This window comes from Phycodurus eques, chromosome 4 (genome assembly GCF_024500275.1).
Source record: "Phycodurus eques isolate BA_2022a chromosome 4, UOR_Pequ_1.1, whole genome shotgun sequence".
NCBI lineage: Eukaryota > Metazoa > Chordata > Actinopteri > Syngnathiformes > Syngnathidae > Phycodurus > Phycodurus eques.
The window spans coordinates 30,087,828-30,106,889 of record NC_084528.1 but is presented as its reverse complement, the minus strand read 5'-3'; the positions used below and the strand labels follow the sequence as shown (position 1 = coordinate 30,106,889).

The following is a 19,062-nucleotide window of genomic DNA, read 5'->3' as shown; positions in this document are numbered from 1 at the left end:
TCGGCAAGCCAATACAAAGAAGAAAGAAAACACTGCAGACCAAGAAAATAAAGACAGAATGTGCTTGATGAAGTGAGAAAAGAGCTACAAAGAAATATGAAGTCTTTCATTGTTGTCCGTATGGAAAGCCAAAGTTCCTGTCAAAGTGAACCCGACCATGGTCAGATTAATGCCCTTGTTTTATTTGGGCTTCAGTCAAGGTCCGCTAAGGTAGCACCATATCAGTGAAACCTAGTGTGAGACTGTAAGAGCCTATATAGTAGTATAGAACAGAGGTTGGATTGTTGGCTGGCAGCCGAAGGTCTAAGGGGACTAGGTCTTCGGTTAAAATGTTCAGCGTTACTTGTTAGAGAAAGGAAAAACTAAATGTAGACAACACGGGCCCTTGTGAGTGCTTCCCCGACATGACTGACTGGTCTAACCAGGTTCATGTTTAAACAAAAACAGCGCGCAAACATCGTTGGGTCACACACGTGCACAAATGAGTCTTTCCTTCTCTGACTCATGATTGTTTAGCATTCTCTCCTGTGTCTTGAAAAAATACTGGTACTTGTTTGCTTCCTCTGTCCTTATCAGCTATCCTCGCTCTCAAGCGTGCACACGCTGTGTCCCTTCCATGACAAGAACACTTTGGAGCCCATCTCTGAATTTGTTATATAATAAGATAGTTGTTCATGTTAAAACAGAGGTATGCCGAATCATTCAAACCTTATGTTAATATTTGACAAAGTACCTAAACTTTGTCAAATTACAGAAATCTGGTATCTGTAATATTCCATAATTATTTTAGCATTATTAAATGTGTCATTGATTGTGTCAAAAGGAATTTAAGCATTTTAGTGTCTGCAATTTTTGTATCAACTGCTGCGGTGCTTGAGGGTGTGCACAAAAGGTTGTGCAAGTTTGTACTTGTCAAAGGCCTCGTAAATCTATGCATGAGTGTCTTTTTCACCATTTGGGTAGTTTAATTGCTGGTACCAGTGATTTGTAAGATTACCAGGATGGGGTCAGGTCAAACGGGGAGAATAGAGACTCGATTCAGAGCCATGCGCGGAACTTGTACAGAGAACGACGAGGCCAGAAAATGTACACGCTCAGGCTGAAAGTGAAAAAGAGGACAGTCTTTTCAAAGGAGGCATTGAGGCAGTGGAGCGGTTCAGGGTCTGAGGCTGCTCTGTAACAGAAGCCAAGCCATGACCTGAGCAGGGCACATACACACAGATGGAAGGCCCTTTCCATTTTTCCATAGAGCTCTATGGTCACAAGAGAGCAGCCTAACATACTTCATTGCACAAAAGGAGTATACAGCATATGATCATGTTCAGGATGTTTTGCCCAAAAAACAGTTTCTACTCATTTCAACAGCCCATTCGATGAGTTGTTTAATAAAACCAGGCAGATCGTTTTGGGTTCACAGTGAGGAGAGCTTGGCAACACAGATGGCAGGCTCTCTGATGGGCATGAAGGGCGATGATAACCAGTCCAACCAATCACGAGAGCAAATGCGTATACGTGTGCTTGCCAATGTACACACTTGCACACGCTAACTCTTACACACACGGCGAGACTGCACACGCTTGTAATGTGAAAGTGTTTACATGACTTTGGTGCAGTGTGCTATACATGGGGGATTAATGTTCCGTGTTTTGGCCCCTATTGACTCATTTGGAATCAAAGACCATATGGAGTTCATGTGGACACACACTCATTACTAACCTTATATATGCCTTTCAGACTTTTGGACCCTGCTGTTCCACATCCACATTTAATGAACTCTGAGCTATTAGTGTACATTAACTCAACTTTCCCACATCTGCTTTGTAAGACCGTTTACATAATATGGACCCTCATCAAGCTCAACAAAGAACTAAGTGGTTCTCATGTGAATTGTAAAAAGTCTTCGAGTTTCCTTTCAGAATTAGTATTTTACATGGCATAAAATACTGGAACATACTCCCACAGATGCAGACCAATAATTGCAAATGAGATCTGTTTGTGCACATGCAAAAAGGTGTTGCATTTACAAGGTCACCACAGGCTAAACGACAGGGATTTTTGGTGTATTATCGTGTTGCGATCATTGCCTGTGAATTTGGAAAAGGGATGCGGAATGCCTTTGGCACATAGTGGACAATAAAGAAACAAATAGGGGACAAAGACATTTGTTTCTAAAATGTGTAACAAACATACAACCGATATTAAACAAGAAACAAAACATGCACACCTCCTGACTGGAACTTTTGTGGACTGTTTAATAGACTTTACACCGATTTTATCGGCCTGATCGGTATCGGCCGATAATTAGCATTTTATGCTGATCGGCTTTAATGTCATAATTCGCCGATCCGATCAATGCTCCGCAAAAGACATTGACTCTGCGTTGCCATCGTGCACAGTATATTTGAATCCAAAAGCTAGTTTATTTTTAGCCTTGTCGCGTGTCTTTTGACGTAGTACTGTAAATATCTAACGGCCAATAAAGTTATTAATTAAATATCTAACGGCCAATAAAGTTATTAATTAATTAAAAAAACTTTGGTGTGGGACAGACAACACGTAATGCCCGGATCAGACTACAAGACAAATTTGCTCTTTCACGACTGCACTATGTCAGACTACTGCAATAAAATCGTGTATTCCGATACCACCGCATCCCGTTTTTTACGATCGTTGGGCTTTATCTTGTCAACTCAAATGCGACCGGATACACTTGTTACCGGGGCGACGACAACAAGAGTGGATCGCGCCGACTGTATTATAAGGACAAAATGGGGGGGGGAAAAAACGTGTTGGTGGTCACCGGTGCTCAGGACAGCAGAGGACGTCCGTTTAAGGCTTGCTTAAGCTATGTTCACATACTTTTAATACCATACGGCTCCCAAGCAGGCAACAAAAACGTTATGTAGCCTAGCAAGCTAGTGCTAGCACCAATGGTTGTACATAAACATGTACAACATGTACAACATGTACATAAACATGTACTGTTCTGTCGAATCATGCTCTAAAGTTTCGGTGTGGGTGAAGTCATTTAATTACAATAAAGTAATTTAATTACAGTAAGTTAGCACCCATTATTTCTGTCATGTTGTAATGTTGGTTTGACCTGACTGATTAGAATACACGATCTGACTAGAGCAGTGATTTCCAAATTTCATAGAGCCAAGGAACATATTTTACAATTGAAAAATCTCACGGCACACCAACAAATAAAAATGTCACAAAAGGTGGATACATTAATTACTGTATGTACTTCCTGCCATCTAATGGAAGATCCATTCATTTGTTGTGTCTGTCACTATTCCTCACTGACATAAATAGATGAACAGGTTTTAGTGAAAAACTATTGGAACAGAGTTCCACATACCAGCTGCATCTAGGAATCTTGATCATGCCCTAACAATCAGACGAGTCCAAATACACTGAAAAAGTTGACCTGTTAACAGGGGCACTGGCATAGACAGACAAGCGTCCATGCGCACACGCACGCACGCACGCACGCACGCACACACACACACACACACGTGGACAGCACATACACATTAGCAGTTGCGATCAGATGTCTACATGCATTCATCCTGCGCATGAATATGATATTATTATAATATATTAATTTGGAGCCTTTGAGGGGACATAAAATGTACTTTTTAATTGCCTACATGCAAATAGGCGGGTCTCTGGAGTGCCTGCTCGCACATCAAGTGTGAAATTAAACACATTTTGTTAGCTGCATTTTCCCCGAAATTCCCTAAGTAAGCTGTTCAGAATTTTAATCTGATTTCAGACGTCTGCTCGCTTTTCTTTTCAGACTCTGCGCTGTTGGAGAACAAAGTAGCAGCTTGCCTAGTCAGCCTAGCTCCATCCCAGAAGCCAGAGCGACTCGGCGAGCATTTGCATGAGGGAGAAGCGCGCACTGAAAACCTAGTGATATCGACAGCAGTGAAATGAGTGGATGTTAAGTATGTTGTAATTCTCTATCCATTGTGCATTTTTAGCAAAGAATGTCAGTGACATTTTATTACTTTAAGACACCTGCGAACTGTACTAAATCGACAGCATTAAAACATTACCAAATGAATGAAAATTATGCCCATGATGAGTGTACATCCAGTATGTAACCATCTGACCACAACAGCACATGCAAAAGAGTCCAGTATTCAATTTCTAGTCAGTAAATTATGTGTATTACTAGATGCATAACACAAAATGACCAATTCATTATCAGTGTTACAACAGTTTTAACCTAGAAATAAAAAAATGGTACATTACGATTAACACATTCACTTCCATTGACGGCTTTGTAAGTCAAATATCCATGTTAACTGGGAAGGCTGGCAGTGAATGAGTTAAGCTCGAAATCAGGTCAGAAAAGCATTATTATCCATCCATTTTCTTTTACCGCTTATCCTCACTTGGGTCGTGGAGGCGGGGTACACCCTAACCTGGTCGCCCGCCAATCGCAGGGCACATAGAAACAAACAACCATTCGCACACACATTCACTCCTATGGGGCAATTTTTTATTTGAACACTGCATGTCTAGCCTCTGGTATGACATGACTATCTGTGGTTGCATTCAAGTCAGCTGTTCCGTAATTGGAGGGGAGAAGGCTAGAAGCTTTTCTCCACCAGCCTCACAGAGACAGTAGCCTACTTGGTGAATGGGATACCACAGAGAGATAGCTAGCAGTTGTTTCCATGCGAGACACATACAGTGACCACACGCCATACATTATTAGGTATTCTGGTTGATGAAAATACTACTTCAAATTCTCTCAATAAAAAAGAACTTGTTCAAATAGTGTGGTGAACAAAATATGGCCATATGCTCATGACTGGATCACACTTACAATGCAACACATGCACGCAACGCACACACACACAGAAACCTGATAAATAAGAGTATGGCTTTATTTGAAGTCACAGTGTAAGTTTGAAATTAAACCAGATATGGCCATTTGTAGTGATTGTGTCCACATCAGCGAGATTCTGAAACTTCTTCTACATCGCACAGAACTCCAGGAATGCCATGGTTCTTCAAGCAAGCAGAACATCTGCACCAAGGTTGAACATCCTATATTATAACAAGAGCGCCACACAGGCACGCTAGTCACCGAACATCTCGATTTAAACCAGGAATTATAAGTGTTCAAGGCCATATTTTTCCCTACCAGGGAAATTGTTCGAATGCATTATTTGTTTTGTAAGCAGAACAAATGCTGAATTTGGTGTACAACTAAATACACTTCTATCCCAAGTAAATGCATACTAGATAAAACCAATACCACAGAGAATCTAAAAGAGAGGAGTACACAAAGAATGGAAACATTCAGACATGGAAAAAAAACAGACAATGGAGAGATGTAAAAGACACCAATGCTCTCAATTAGACAGAAGCAAGGAAACCCTGTCTACGTGTTGTCAGTGCAGACACAAGACACATGTGAGAAATAACAGCGACCCCTCAAATTGACGATAGTTTTTTACATTTGCCTTTCTAATTATTTTTTACTGAATAAATAATAGTCTTATTTGTTAACCAATTACCGTACAAGTGGGATCAAATAGAAAGAAAGGCTTCGCCTGACAGCAAAGTGAGTCTCTCTCTCTCCATTTGACATTCAACTTTACAGCTGACTTTCACCCCTATTTTAACAAAAATGAAAATTAAATCCGTCACTATCAGGTGCAAATTACATCCATGCCACAGTAGAGGAAACCATATGCACATTTCATATCACGAGTATACGATATATACAAAAATGTTGATTTTTGCGATCCAAAATGTAAGCTACGTCGCGGCTAGATGGTGGCAGAAAACAGCACATCAGCCCAGCATTCTGTGTCTCACTCAAAATTTCAGATATACATTGAGAATCAACAACTCACAAGTCAAGGCACAACTGTATTATAATTGCTAGAGAAATGTTGACAAAAACAATTACAGATACAGTAAGTATTGCAACAAGTTTTTGTTAATACGTGTTTTTTTTTTTTTTTTTTTTTAAATCAGAAGCCTATTATAAATTGTAGGCAGCAACCAAAATGAACTTAAGCATCCAAGACCCTAGGAAATTTACTTACAATTCCAAAGATTATAATTACGTATGATATTATACAACATCACTTCTGATTTTAAATGAATTTAACATTTACTATTCAAATCAAATTACACTACAGTTTTAAGAGAACCCATGCGGTCTGTTGGCAAATGATAAACATGTCTCAGCATTATCTTTCATCTAAAGTTCTTTACAACTCTAAACATAACAGGCCAACGGTTGTCCCATATCCAAGTCGGCAGAGTCGATAGATCAACTCAATCAATCAATCTTTACAACATGAAGCCTTTACAGCGTCAACAACAAAGGCGGCTAGTGGCTTTGAGAAATTATGTGTTCAGCAGATTCTCTGGTGATGTTTCATTTTCCCCACCCGGTACAGTTCCGCTGGGCATGGTATGGTTCAGTTTGAATGGTAACCCATGCTCCGGGTTGGGTTTCCACCAAAGCTTGTTGTGTTCTGTCCGTTTGTCATGGGGACCTTAACTTTGTTTGAGAAAAGGCGTGTTGAGTGTCTTTAGCTGCACCCATTAAGTACCGTACGATTGATACCCCAACAGCAGGTTGACAGGGCAGCGGAACAATGTGCATCAGCTGACTTAGTACCGAAAGACAAAAAGGAGAGCACGCAAGAACGGCCATCATTCATTTACTATGTCACCTCAGCCGGCTACAGCCGACTATGACGAGCCAGTAGATAAGGTTCTGATCCAAGTAGAAGCTCATCAACATCATATCTACAGTAGCAAGATCATATGCAGCACACACACACGGTGAACAATGTATGAACAGGGCAAAAAGTTGATATCTTCACTGAACCCACCGAGAGATCTATTACATGCACATGACAAAAGCTTTGTAGAGTCCAACAGAGCAGTGTGTTTCTGTGAGAAGTGAGACTGCAGTTACCCAAGTCTCACTTGTTATACATTTAACAGAGAGACTTCTAAATACTTTCATCTCTAAATGAGTAAATATATTTTGTGGGCTGTGCTGAGGGGTTGGAGATAAAATTGATAAAATACATGCATCTTTTCCTCCCATCAGGCATTAGTAATTATCGTTACCACCCAAAAAATACGTTATGTTCCCTTTAAAAAGACTGATGGGAAAATTAGTCTTAGCAGAGGGGAAAAACAAGTCCAAGTTTTATAATGTTTGCCATTGCACAGTCATTAGCAAGCAAACATGATTATCCTGTATATTTATACACACACACACACATAATTTGTCAAGAGACAGTATGTAACGGGAGAATGACAAAAGAGCCACCAGAGCAGAATGACAACCCAATAATGGAATGGAACTAAATAAAGGAACTAAAAGACAGGACCAGTCTCTCTCTTTCCTACTAGAGCAGCAATTTGAAGTTCCCTGAACCAAGGCACCTGCTAAATGGCACAGACAAATAGATTTGATTCCTACCTCTGGAGTTGGTTGCCAGGTCAGCCACTTTCTGAAAGGCATCCAAGAAGGCAGCCAAGGCGACCACTGTGGCTCTAGAAGAGGGACAGAAAGAAATGCTTTAATTACATAAAACACTTAATGACCAGTCCCTTCAGAATAGGCATCTTATTTTGCAGTCCGTACGTTGGTAACTATATGTCTATAAACAGTGACTGAAGGTGACTTGGGCTAAGCACAGCTACTCAAGTGAAGTTTAGCAGGCTATCAACGACTCTCTGTTCTTCCGTACTGTCAAGTGGTGAATCTACATTAGCAGAGACCAACAACCTTCAAACCATTCCTGGAAAAAGAAGCTTGGTGTTTTTTTGTTTTTTTTAATAAATCCAGTTCAGGCAATTGAGAACAGATTCTCATTTGCAATGCCTACCTGGTGTGTAATTGAATTATGTCTGCCTCCGCTACACTGGGTGGCGCTCATGCTCCTTTAAGATCATTTAGCAGTGTGGGTCCAATAAGGAAGAGTGGCATGTTGCTATTTCTTCACTGGTACAAGCCAAATGGTAAAAAGGATACCTTCACAGCTCTGTACAATTTGTATGTGTGGAAACGTTCTCTACCTTGACTCTCAAAGTGGAGCTCAGTCCTCATGGAATTATTTATTGAATGCTAATGAAAAGGAAAGACTGGTATGGAAAGAATAGAGTAAATAGATTCTGATGACTGGCTTTGATTTAGAATTTAAAACAAACTCCACTGTGCAAGCGCAATCATTCATCCGTTTTCCGTACCGCTTATCCTCACTAAGGTCGCGGGCGTGCTCGAGCCTATCCCAGCTGAATCTGGGCGAGAGGCGGCGTACACCCTGAACTTTAAAAACGTTGAACACTTTCAGATTAAGCTGTTAAATGTATTTTAAAAAGCCTGGCTTCATTTGATCTAATGCAATAGTTTGGGTTTTCTTTACTGGATGTAAACTTCTGACGGACTAGACACAACACACCGCTTATTATTAAGATCACAGGTTTGGGGATGAAAGGCTCTTTTGTTGTTGCCCATGTGTGCATGATGCATTTACCAGGTATCTGATCTCAACGAGCTACAAAAAGAAATACACAACATGTTCCAAGGCACTGAGAGTTACAAAAACATGTTTGTTCCAAACCTGAGCACCTTAATTTCTCAACACTTGTTTACTTCCGGGGTCCAACAGGAAAATCTTCACAGCAAACTGGGGACTTTCCATGGGGCTACAGCTTTTACAATTGCTGGGTACGAATCTGTTGAGTTTGTCTTTTAGATCCTTTAAATATTGACAATATTTCCCAACATAAACTCACATCGCATTTTTTTTCTTTTAAGTGTCTGTGTATCAAGTCACAATGACGAGCTAATCACATGACATCTATGCTGAGGGTTCTCTGTAAATGGAATAGTGTCTCCAGCAAGGCAATTTTTATGAATAATATTTTCCAATTGCATTTCAAAGGGGCTGCCACTAGTGTGACAGAACAAAACGTACTGTAAACCACCAAGTTTCAGAATTTAGTTAAGAAGGCCAAAAATGCCATAAGTCCTGTATTCCACCAATTACGGAACGCCGCTTTTCTTATCGCACAAACCGCTCATAAAAATGTAGTATTGGATAATAATGTAGTGTGAGGGCAGAGTTTACTAAAAGATTCCAAGGGTGTGGCTTGACCAGAAAAAACAAACAAAAAACACAACATAGGCACACTCAGATTCCTTTCTATTTCAAGCACAGTGCTGGCACTAGAGGAGCTCCATCCAACAGTTCATTTACCCAATACTATGTACTCATGGTTTGAACGCTCTCACGAAGTCTGGTCATCTAAAGTTATTCATTGAAAACAGGTTTCAAGCTGTGGAAATTAGGCTAAAAAGAAAAATTCTGGATTTCCGTGACTAGGAAGAATGTTTATTAGTGTTCAATTTAACACAGCGCCTGTCCTTGATGTGAGAAATTCATTTTTATTTTAGCCAATTCACGATAGCCTGGCCAAGCCAACCTCCACTCCCCATAGACTAAGGCGTAGTATAGCAGAGTGCTCTGACAATGATACATTGAGTGCTGCTGCCACCATCTATTCTTAGTGCGGCAGAAACCGGAATGTAGCTGTGGTTGATTTGGATCCTGGAAAGAGTATGAATTTAACACCAATTTTGAGACACTAAATTCCACTAATTTCGAGATGAACATATATCTCAACTGTACTTCAGCCATTGCATGTGTGTTAGGTGTTGTACTGCAATGAATATATTGTCTGTCTGTATCCTTTCTCAATATCCAAGCTCAAACTGATTTTATTGATGTCTTGAGGGGCTCTTTCCTTTTCCAAATGAAGTCTCCACCAGAATAAAACCTGAGTACCTCTAAGACATCAACCAGCAAATAGACCAAAGGGGAACATGATTAGAAATCAGCTAGCCTTTATTCTACCCCATACAACTTATTTTAAGCTGTGTTGCTCTTAAACCAAAATGGGCAGGAGGGGGAAAATGCCATAGTCGAACCCAAAAAAAAAAAAAAAAGGCTGAACATTGTAATTGCTCGATTTCCTAGTTGCTTTGTGAGAGGGGTTCAGAGGGTCTAAATTACAGAGTAGTACCCTCAGGACATCATTACATACACAGACATGTGCCACAAGCACTGCTGGATAGCCACTTATCTGGGCCAAAGCGGGAAGGTGGGTGTGTTTGTGTTTCACCGTGTGTGTCCCTCTATGTAACCCAGTCCCAAACAGATTACAGAGCTCTATGGGTGGATGCGATGTGGGGATGGCTATGCTGTGGCCGAAAACCACTACTTATGCCAAATTGGAAGTGGCTATAGAAAACATTAAAGCAGACTAAAAAGGTTGGATCGTGGTTTACCATTAGAACAAGTAGGAAGCACACTCTTAGTGATCTCAATACTCATTTTTAGCGATCCATTAGAAATTTGGCATTAATACAGCTGGCAAAGCTACTGCAGCCTACTCCAGCGTGTAAGACCAGTAACCGGGGCAAAGTTTGAAATACCAAAAAGTCTGACTATAAATAGCCCTGCTCTCATTCCTTGGATTGTCCATATCCATGATATAATCCTCATTATACATATGTATTCTATTTGTCTTGTACCCGAGTGGCATATGTACACACAAATCTTTTTTTTTTTTTTAGTACATTTTTAGAATGTGTGAAAAGCCAGGTAAATATTTAACATGTTTAACATTCACTCCTGTCGGCCCAGATACTTTTCCAGAAAGGTCACCTTGTGTGACATCACCTTTAAAATCTGGTTGAAATTGATCAGATTCTCTTTTTGTGTATCCTTCTTAAAATGGAATCTAGGTGTAGTTATGTTAATTCACCTTCATCAAATGAATCCTACAGCCGGATTAATTCATTCATTCATTTAACCAGAAGAAAGGTTATAAATGGCACATCAAGATTAGCCAGAAAAGAAGCGCGTGAATGATGCCAGGGTGCCTTGTGAGACGCTCTTTGGAGGTTGCTTTTTCCTGAAACAGACGCTCAAAGCTGATTCACTTGGGTGACAGAACATCTTTCTGATTACTATGCAATACAAAGGATCACAATGTCAAATAACAAACAAACAAGGCTTCATGTTTTACAGTTTCCACCGATATAAGGTGATGCTGAATTTGCTTAAGTCTTTTATGTGGTTTCAGTGGACTCAAATATGACGAATCACAACAATTTACACTTTTAGAACCTCATTCAGCTGTTTAATTGCAATAACTACTCAGGGACATTGGCCCGAATAACCTTTTCACCAGAATGGTCAGTGGTCGGTCACTATGTACTTTGAACACTAGCACAGTGCACAGACCCACAGACACTTTACTGTCAAATAAGCGGTCATTAGCAAGCGGACCACAAATGCTCCCCTGAGTTTAAGTATGACAGGGTCACATATTTAACCCTGAAATGATGGGAACACTCGAACAACATATCACCATGAATCAGTCGTTACACCGAGAAAACAGAGGAATGGAGAACTGAGTGGCCTGTAGACACTATTGTTAAGTCCCTGAGCCTTTATACAGCTGTCACTATGAGTCTGTCCCACTACACGTGGACACTTACGTGGCAAGAGATCTGCCATGCACTGTTAATCAAAGAATATTCCAGACTGCAGGACAGCCGTAGTTACAGTACTTGGAGAATAATAAGCTTTTATCTCAGCTGTCGTAAACTGTTTGTCCATTGACACGTGGCCACTTAAAGCCGGCCAAGTGAAGTGGTGAGAATTGGCGGTCGTTGTTAGCAGAAGACTGGCAGGAGGTGTGCAAATTCACAGCCTCAAGGAGACAATTACGACTGAAAGATGGAACAGACAGGATGGGCAGAAAGGATGCTGAGAGCTTCAAGCTTATTTAAACTGTCAATGCTTGTTGGTCAAAGGACATATTATAACTTTATTGAAGGCAAGTAACGGTTTTCATCTCCAAAAGAATTGCTATGTTTTAATATAAAAGGGATCAGCGGTGTGTCGTTGATACACGGGAGGTATGAATGTTGCTCCGCAAAGTGACTAGCCATCATAATCATGCAAATGTTACATAAGCAAAAGCTCACCTGAGTTGTGACTGCAGTTTGCCAGCCTTGGCGATGAAGTCCTCCCAAACCGGGTAGCTGCTCTGTGAACGAGAGAAGCCTCATGTCGTAATCAAGACAGATTTCACAAGTGCCACAGCGACAAGACATTTGATAATCTGATGTGAGGGCTGTGATAAGCGGTTTCCCCAATCAAATTAGTTCAATCAGTGTGCAAACTATTATTATTTTACCCTTAAGAGGGAAAAACAAACCCATTCTGAACACAGATATTTACCATCATGTCCTGGAGGCTGCAAAATGGGTCATTGGCTTCTTTGGGAAAAGTCCCCTCGTAGCAAAACTATTAATACTATGTCATAATGAGCCTGGCACCTAATAGAACTCTAAATTTACTTAATTGAGGTCTTGAGCTCAAAATACTTGAATCTAAACTATGGCAGGCAAAGAATGGTGTTCGAGGAGCCTGAAGGCTATGAAGCGGAACCGCCCAAGATAAAGACAGGGACGGCTTGACCAAATGTTTGCCAGTGATGTGCTACTACCGTCAAGTGCCTAAGGAATGTTATGTTATGCTGTCGAACATTACACCCAACAATGACTCGAGCTCTTTCCCCTCCTCTGACTTCTACTTTTCTGCATTACATCACTTATTTCCCCTCTCTGAATTAAACAGATGCTAGTCAGTAGATACTTTGACGTGGTTTAATTGGCTTTGGCCACCCTCGTTTGAGTCTATTTCTTTGCTTTTACTGCTTAACTTCCCTTGTGGTTTCTAATGCATCTAATACATATATTTTATATATAGTTGCTGATAGATCATTCGTAAAAGGGGATAATGAACCACGTAGTGCCTTGGTATTTTTCTTCATTTCTCTTTTCTAATTGCAATCCATCCATCTTCTTCCGCTTATCTGGGTGGGGCCGTGAGCCTTTCTGATGTGCATTTCATATTTAATACAGAGCAGTGATTCAATTTAATAGAACGGAAACATGTGTAATGTGTATAAATAGTTGTTATGGGGGTAATCTGTTCAGAGCGACTTTGTCCAACTTCTTGCTGCCATATGTACAGCATTGTGGCTGTGGCTAGGGATACTTTTGATTAAGTCCTGCTCTGCAAAGTTGTATAATGCATAGAAAGCCTAGGTTAGATGTTTTGGAGACAAAGTTAGAGAGACCAGACTTAGTTGGTTTGGACACGTTGAGAGGAGAGATAGTGATTATATTGGTGGAAGGATGATGAGGATGCTAGGCAAGAGAGCTTGAGGAACACCTATGAAGAGAAATAAGGAAAGCCATGAGGGCAGTTGGTGTTAGAGAGGCGGATGCAGAAGCGAAGCGTACATTTTGTATAGCCCTGCGAAGAGTTTATAAATACTGATAAGGGGCTCCACCGAAGATCTTGAGTTCTCAAGCGTTGTCACGCAGGTACACGCATTTTCTTATTGTTGTTAAGTCGCAATTAAATGTATTCGCTCACGTAGTAGCCGTGTGGCAAGAGTGCGAAGAAGCACTTCCATGCCCTGTCCTTTACCGAAACATTTTCAGTGAGGGAACTCTGTACGGGACAGAAGCATAGCAAAATACATGTGCCGCTACTCCCCAAGTAATAACGTGTCTGATATGCCTGTCATAATAATGTTATAATACAAATAAAAGGCAAGTCGGACCTGGGATGCACATTAAACACTGTAAATCACTGTACAGTGAGTTCAGCTCACAATGGAGTTGACTGTTTCGTTCCTACGGTGGCAATGTAATCTCAATGTTTCACGAATCCTAATTACGGTAAACATTTGTATGAAAAACACTTCTAGGCCGTAAATATACAATCCAACGAAAACCGGTAAATATTGCGGTACTCCGGTACCAGCGCGTGCCTTCTTGTGCTGCGTGATTATGTATTCTTATCCCGCTTCGCAAACTACAGTAATCTTCATCTATTCACGGAGGAAATGGAATGAGCCCTGCCGTGAGTATCCCAAAAACGTGACCTATTGATGCACCCCCAAAATGCTTTAGAATTGCCGATATAAAAAATAACCTTACAACATTAATTACCCTTAAAAATAAATGGCTTACATATTATTACATTTGGAAAAAAATGCATGTGCACATGCAAAGACTCTCTGCAACTTCCACTAACCCAGGCTAAACTTTGTACCTCCCCAACATACAAAGTTTGCCTCTCAGTCGAGATGTATCACTTCAACATACTTTCTTGACACCAATCTATATTTATCATACAAAAACAAACAACCCATTTCTTAAACTACAAAAAAAGAGCTATAAATTACTAATTTGTGTAACTATATAGAACCAACTAATGCACAATTTACCAATTTAAATACACTATGACTTAGTTGAATGTAACAATGCACATATAAAGTACAAAATAGACAATAATTTACTTTGTCACAATACTTTTTTCTAGTTGAGGGGAACAGGTGTTTAAAAAAAACAAGACAAGAATGAATATAAAGCAGAGATGTGTCTCTGTTATTGATTTGATTTTGGGAATGATGTGAAAATGTGTGGTTTACTGACACTTTTTACAAGTAAGTACAACCAAAATATATGAATCAGGCAAAAAGAAAAGAAATTGTGAATATATTGGAACTTCTGATTGTGTTAGCTTGAGTGTTGTGATAGACTTTGTTTGTGCGTTGTTTTTGTTTTTTTAATTGTGTTTTGTTTTATTTAATTTCAGTCCTTCGAGATGTTGAACTTTGTTCGCGTTGGGGCCTTGAAGGGTTCCTTGCTGAAGTATGTTTTTGTTTTGTAAAGATGAGGGCGTAGGTTTAATCAGCTGCAGCCTCACCTTACGCCTTTTTGATTAGCTTTGACCTTTATTGTGTTTTGAAATGACTCATGGGCTAATTGAGAAAAAAAACAAAACGTACATACCTACCTGTCTCCAGCTGAGGATAGACGTACATTGTTGCAGTGGTAAGCATCCCCTGGTATTTTTTCCTACCCGTCTGCCACTGCCACCCACTTTTGGCTCCCGTCCCCACCAGTTTAGAATCTCTGACCTCGAGGGGTCAGATTGAGCTCACACTTTTACTGTGCAAGAAAACTTAAAATGGGAAAATCAAATATAACACCAATTGCGGTTATTTTGAAAATAGGTGGCCGATGTGAGAGACACCGTTGAACGTGAAATTAAACAACGGACGCTAACGGTCTTCAACGGACGTCTGGCCATTTTGACCCTCCCTCCTCCCCCCGCACGTGAACCCCAACAGACCCCTCGGACATTGTTCCACTCCGACGGTCACATTCTTTCCATTCCTTCGGGGCAAGTACAGCATCTCAGACAGAAGCTAATTGTCTCTTCAAATCGTCTGCCAAATTTTTTTTTTTAATTAAAAATGGAAAGAAAAAAAAAAGGCGAAATAAGACGTCCTCCTTTCCACCTGCTTTCGTCAAAATGGTGCGTCCGAAATAAAAACGACGACAGAATACAAATGTCAACAACACATTCACGAAGTGTTTCATCAAACGTATAAAATAAACAAAACAAACCACAAACACTTACCTACATATATACTAATTTCATGAGTTTAGAGCTCAAGGGGGGAAAAAAAAACCAAAACAAGTTACGCTAGCAAATAGTGCAAGTTTCTACTAAACCACCGAGAAGTTAGTTTCGCTGGGTCCATCGGAGGCTTGTTGGAAGCTGTGGGATAACAAAAAGCGTTTGTCTTACCTTCATGTCTCCGATGAGTGTTTGGAAAAGTCCTCCAAGCGCACTGCAGTCCTTTTCGATAACAGCCTCCATTTTTCTTTTTTTTTCAGAGACCACCTCCAAAGTGGTCGCCCCCCCCCCCAACCCCCCAGCCCCCTCGCCACCTCCGAAGTCCAGCAGGAGGTGGGAGGGAAAAGTCAACACGAAAACAAAAAAGAAGCCAGAAAATAACTACAAATATCCGTTGCTGAGTAATGAACAACAAAGAGGCGTTTCGACTTGAATATTGTCAGGGGGAGGAGAAGAAGAAAAAAAAGCGTTCGACGCTGTTCACTTCAAACAAACTGTTGGAACAACGAGAGTGAAATTGAATTCCCAGTGGCTTCTACACGCCGGATGCTTTGTAGCCATGTTAAAACGCTTTAAAAAAAAAAAAAAAAAAAAGTTAAGTCTAAACTAGAGACGCGGCACGGTGCTCTTAGGATTCTGACAGGTAAAGCGGTGGAAATACTCGGGAGTGTCCTCTCTTTTGTAAAACACGGACCGAATGAGTGAGTGGGTGAATTAACACCAAGTGCACTGCCGAATCGTAACAAGCTAGCATCAACACAGAGAAACGGGCTTCCGGTTAAGTTTTACACGATGAAATAAAAGCAAATCAAAGCGATACTGTGTTTTTTTTTTTCTTCAATATTTTTATTTACAGTGGGTTGAGCGAACAAATCCACCACATTTCCGTATGCAGTATATGCTGATATATTTGGTCCCGCGTTATACACAGCATTGGTCGAAAACTATCAAACTTGAAGGCGTTGTTTGAAATCATTGCTCTTAATGTGAAGGCTCCTCATTTCCTTTGATGAAAGACGTTAGTGTCATAGAACGAGCACAGCCGCAGCACAGACGCGGATGTCTGACAAAAAAAAAAAAAACTAAAGAAAACGTCAAATTTCAGTAAATGTATACACGAGAAGAGTACTTCAATGCATTTCATGCTTCGTTACACGTGATAGTGCAATTGCACCATGCAAGTCACCATAGAAGTTCCACGACTGAAATGTACTGTATATCAGACAATGAGTGACATCTGCTGACTGAAGTTGGAACGACAACAGACGACAGCAGTAGCGTCAAAAAACCAAACAACAAAAACAACGAATGCTAAAACGTGTAGTAGTAAACTAGTCTTTATGGTTCTCCATAGAAATCCCTCCAGATAATGCATTAGTTAAAAATAAAGAAAGAAGAATGTCAGTTTGAAGAGAAACATAGCGTGCTCTACACATGCACACTTACAACGTATTCCGTTTGAAATACAGAATTCAAAACTTTCAAAATATTTATATAAATTCAGAATTATGTTCAGTGCATGTCAGTAAATACCCAAATTACCCCACAAAATGTTGGGAAAACATGTTTAACTGGCGTTTAAATTCTATTTATGATGGATTTTTACATTTGGAAAGCGGTTATTACCAAAATTACTTTCATGTTTACAGTACAGTACAATAATACCCTCCTGACTACCAGGGGGGGGCGGGGGAAATACATATTGTCCAATCACCATTTCTTCTTCCCCCCAAAAAAAACAACCTCCCCAACATGTGTGAGTTAATTAGAACACTGAAAACATTTTTAAAAGTTTTTATTTTTAAGAGACATCTAGATGGCAATCAGGTAGTCGCAAAAAAAAAAGTGAACATAACCATGAGTTTAACATCAACATAACTGCCAATCACCGCTTTTGTTTGGTTTTTCTTCATATGAAAGTAAACTCTGAGAAATATACCTTACGCCTTCATGACATCAAGTTCAGGAGGGCTTGGTCTGACTAGCATATATGGTCACGCCCCTCTTCCTTTCTCTGAAGGCCTTTTCTATCCCCTATATGATCTTGCACTCATTGGCAATCCTGTTCTCCATGAGGGAGTCGAGGAGGTTGACTGTTGTAAAAAAAAAAAAAAAAAAAAAAACCTGTCCAAGAACACTTGGGGCTCCTTGGCCAAATGAAGATCAGCTTGTTTTTCCATGCCCTTCACACCTGTACCTCTAAAGGTCAATTTGCCTTGTAGACCAGTCTAAGACCAGACCAGTTGTTGCGGTCGAGACTCACATCTTCAGTCCAGTGGTTTGCCTGGTACCAACTGGCGCACTGAGAAGTGACCAGTAGATAGAACCATTTGCTCGTCGATCCACAATTTTATTGTTCTACTCACATTCAGACATCCTTCCTTACTTTGGAAATTAGCAATCCCCGCAAGAGATTACTTTTTTTTTAAATCATCTTAAACATCAAGTCCGTTGACGATCATAAGGGAATATCTTAGCTTGTAAAAGCGATTTGTGGTCAGGAGTTTTGCCACAATTGGAACTCTAATGTTGAAGGACCAATAGGTTAGAAGGTTTGGATGATCTTGGCACTACGTGTAATTGAAATTCCCAAAGAATGATTTCAGGTCTTCCTCAGTGGAATTCAGTGTTGCGCCAGAAAAACAGGACAAAATAGAGACAATGACTACAAATGTCCACCATGATAATACTATGCTAATATCCAGTAAAAATAATTCAGACATATGTTTTAATGTGTTTTTAAGTGGCTTGCCAGTATATAAAGCATGCCAACGACATAATTAGCCACGAGAGGTCGACAGTGAGCCATTTTTAAAATTGAGACAATGGCATGCAGCCCGCCAAAAAATACATATAACATGAAGAGCTATTTATTGAAAATACTTACTTGTGAACAGACAAAGAGAACCTCGAGTTTACTGGTCACAATACAACAATATATTGACGGATCCCCGTTGTTTATGTATATTACCGCGGATATAAAAAGTCGACACACCCCTGTTCAAATGCCAGGTTTTTGTGATATAAAACAAAACTTGACCAAGATAAGTCATTTCAAATTTTTTTTTCACCATTGATGTTTTCGAGGGGGGGGGGGGGGGGGGGGGGGGGGAGGAAGTAAAACTGAACTGAGATAATGTGGTTGCACATGAGTGCACACCCTTTTATAACTGGGGGTGTGGCTGTTCAGGATGAACAATTCTTGTTCAATTGGAGTCAGCACACATTTGACACCGTTTAAAGTGTGTCTGATTAACCCTCAATAAAGGTGAACTGTTCTGATAGGCTTTTGCTGAGGTTTTGTGCTAACACAGACTGATATTTGCAACTGCTCATAATTCCTGCGATCAATCAGAGGCACTTTCAATGTTGGCAGGTCTGTGCTGACCCCCATTTAACATCAGTTTGAATGTAATTGGTTAATTCTGAACCCAGGCACATCCCCTGTTATAAGGGTGTGCACACTTGTGCA

General features: G+C 40.3%; 1 protein-coding gene across 6 annotated transcripts in view; it reads right to left on the bottom strand.

Moving 5' to 3' along the window:
• LOC133401800 (protein MTSS 1-like) overlaps nucleotides 1-16,313 on the bottom strand; it is a 42,278-nt gene extending 25,965 nt beyond the window's left edge. For all 6 annotated transcript variants that reach the window (XM_061675206.1, XM_061675211.1, XM_061675208.1 and 3 more), the window contains exons 1-3: nucleotides 15,762-16,313; nucleotides 12,068-12,129; nucleotides 7,484-7,557 (exon numbers count right to left, since the gene is read on the bottom strand). In XM_061675206.1, coding sequence (XP_061531190.1) covers nucleotides 7,484-7,557; nucleotides 12,068-12,129; nucleotides 15,762-15,833 — 208 coding nt within the window. In that variant the 5' untranslated portion in view covers nucleotides 15,834-16,313. The remainder of the gene's footprint in view (nucleotides 1-7,483; nucleotides 7,558-12,067; nucleotides 12,130-15,761) is intronic.
• Nucleotides 16,314-19,062: the final 2,749 nt, after the last annotated feature.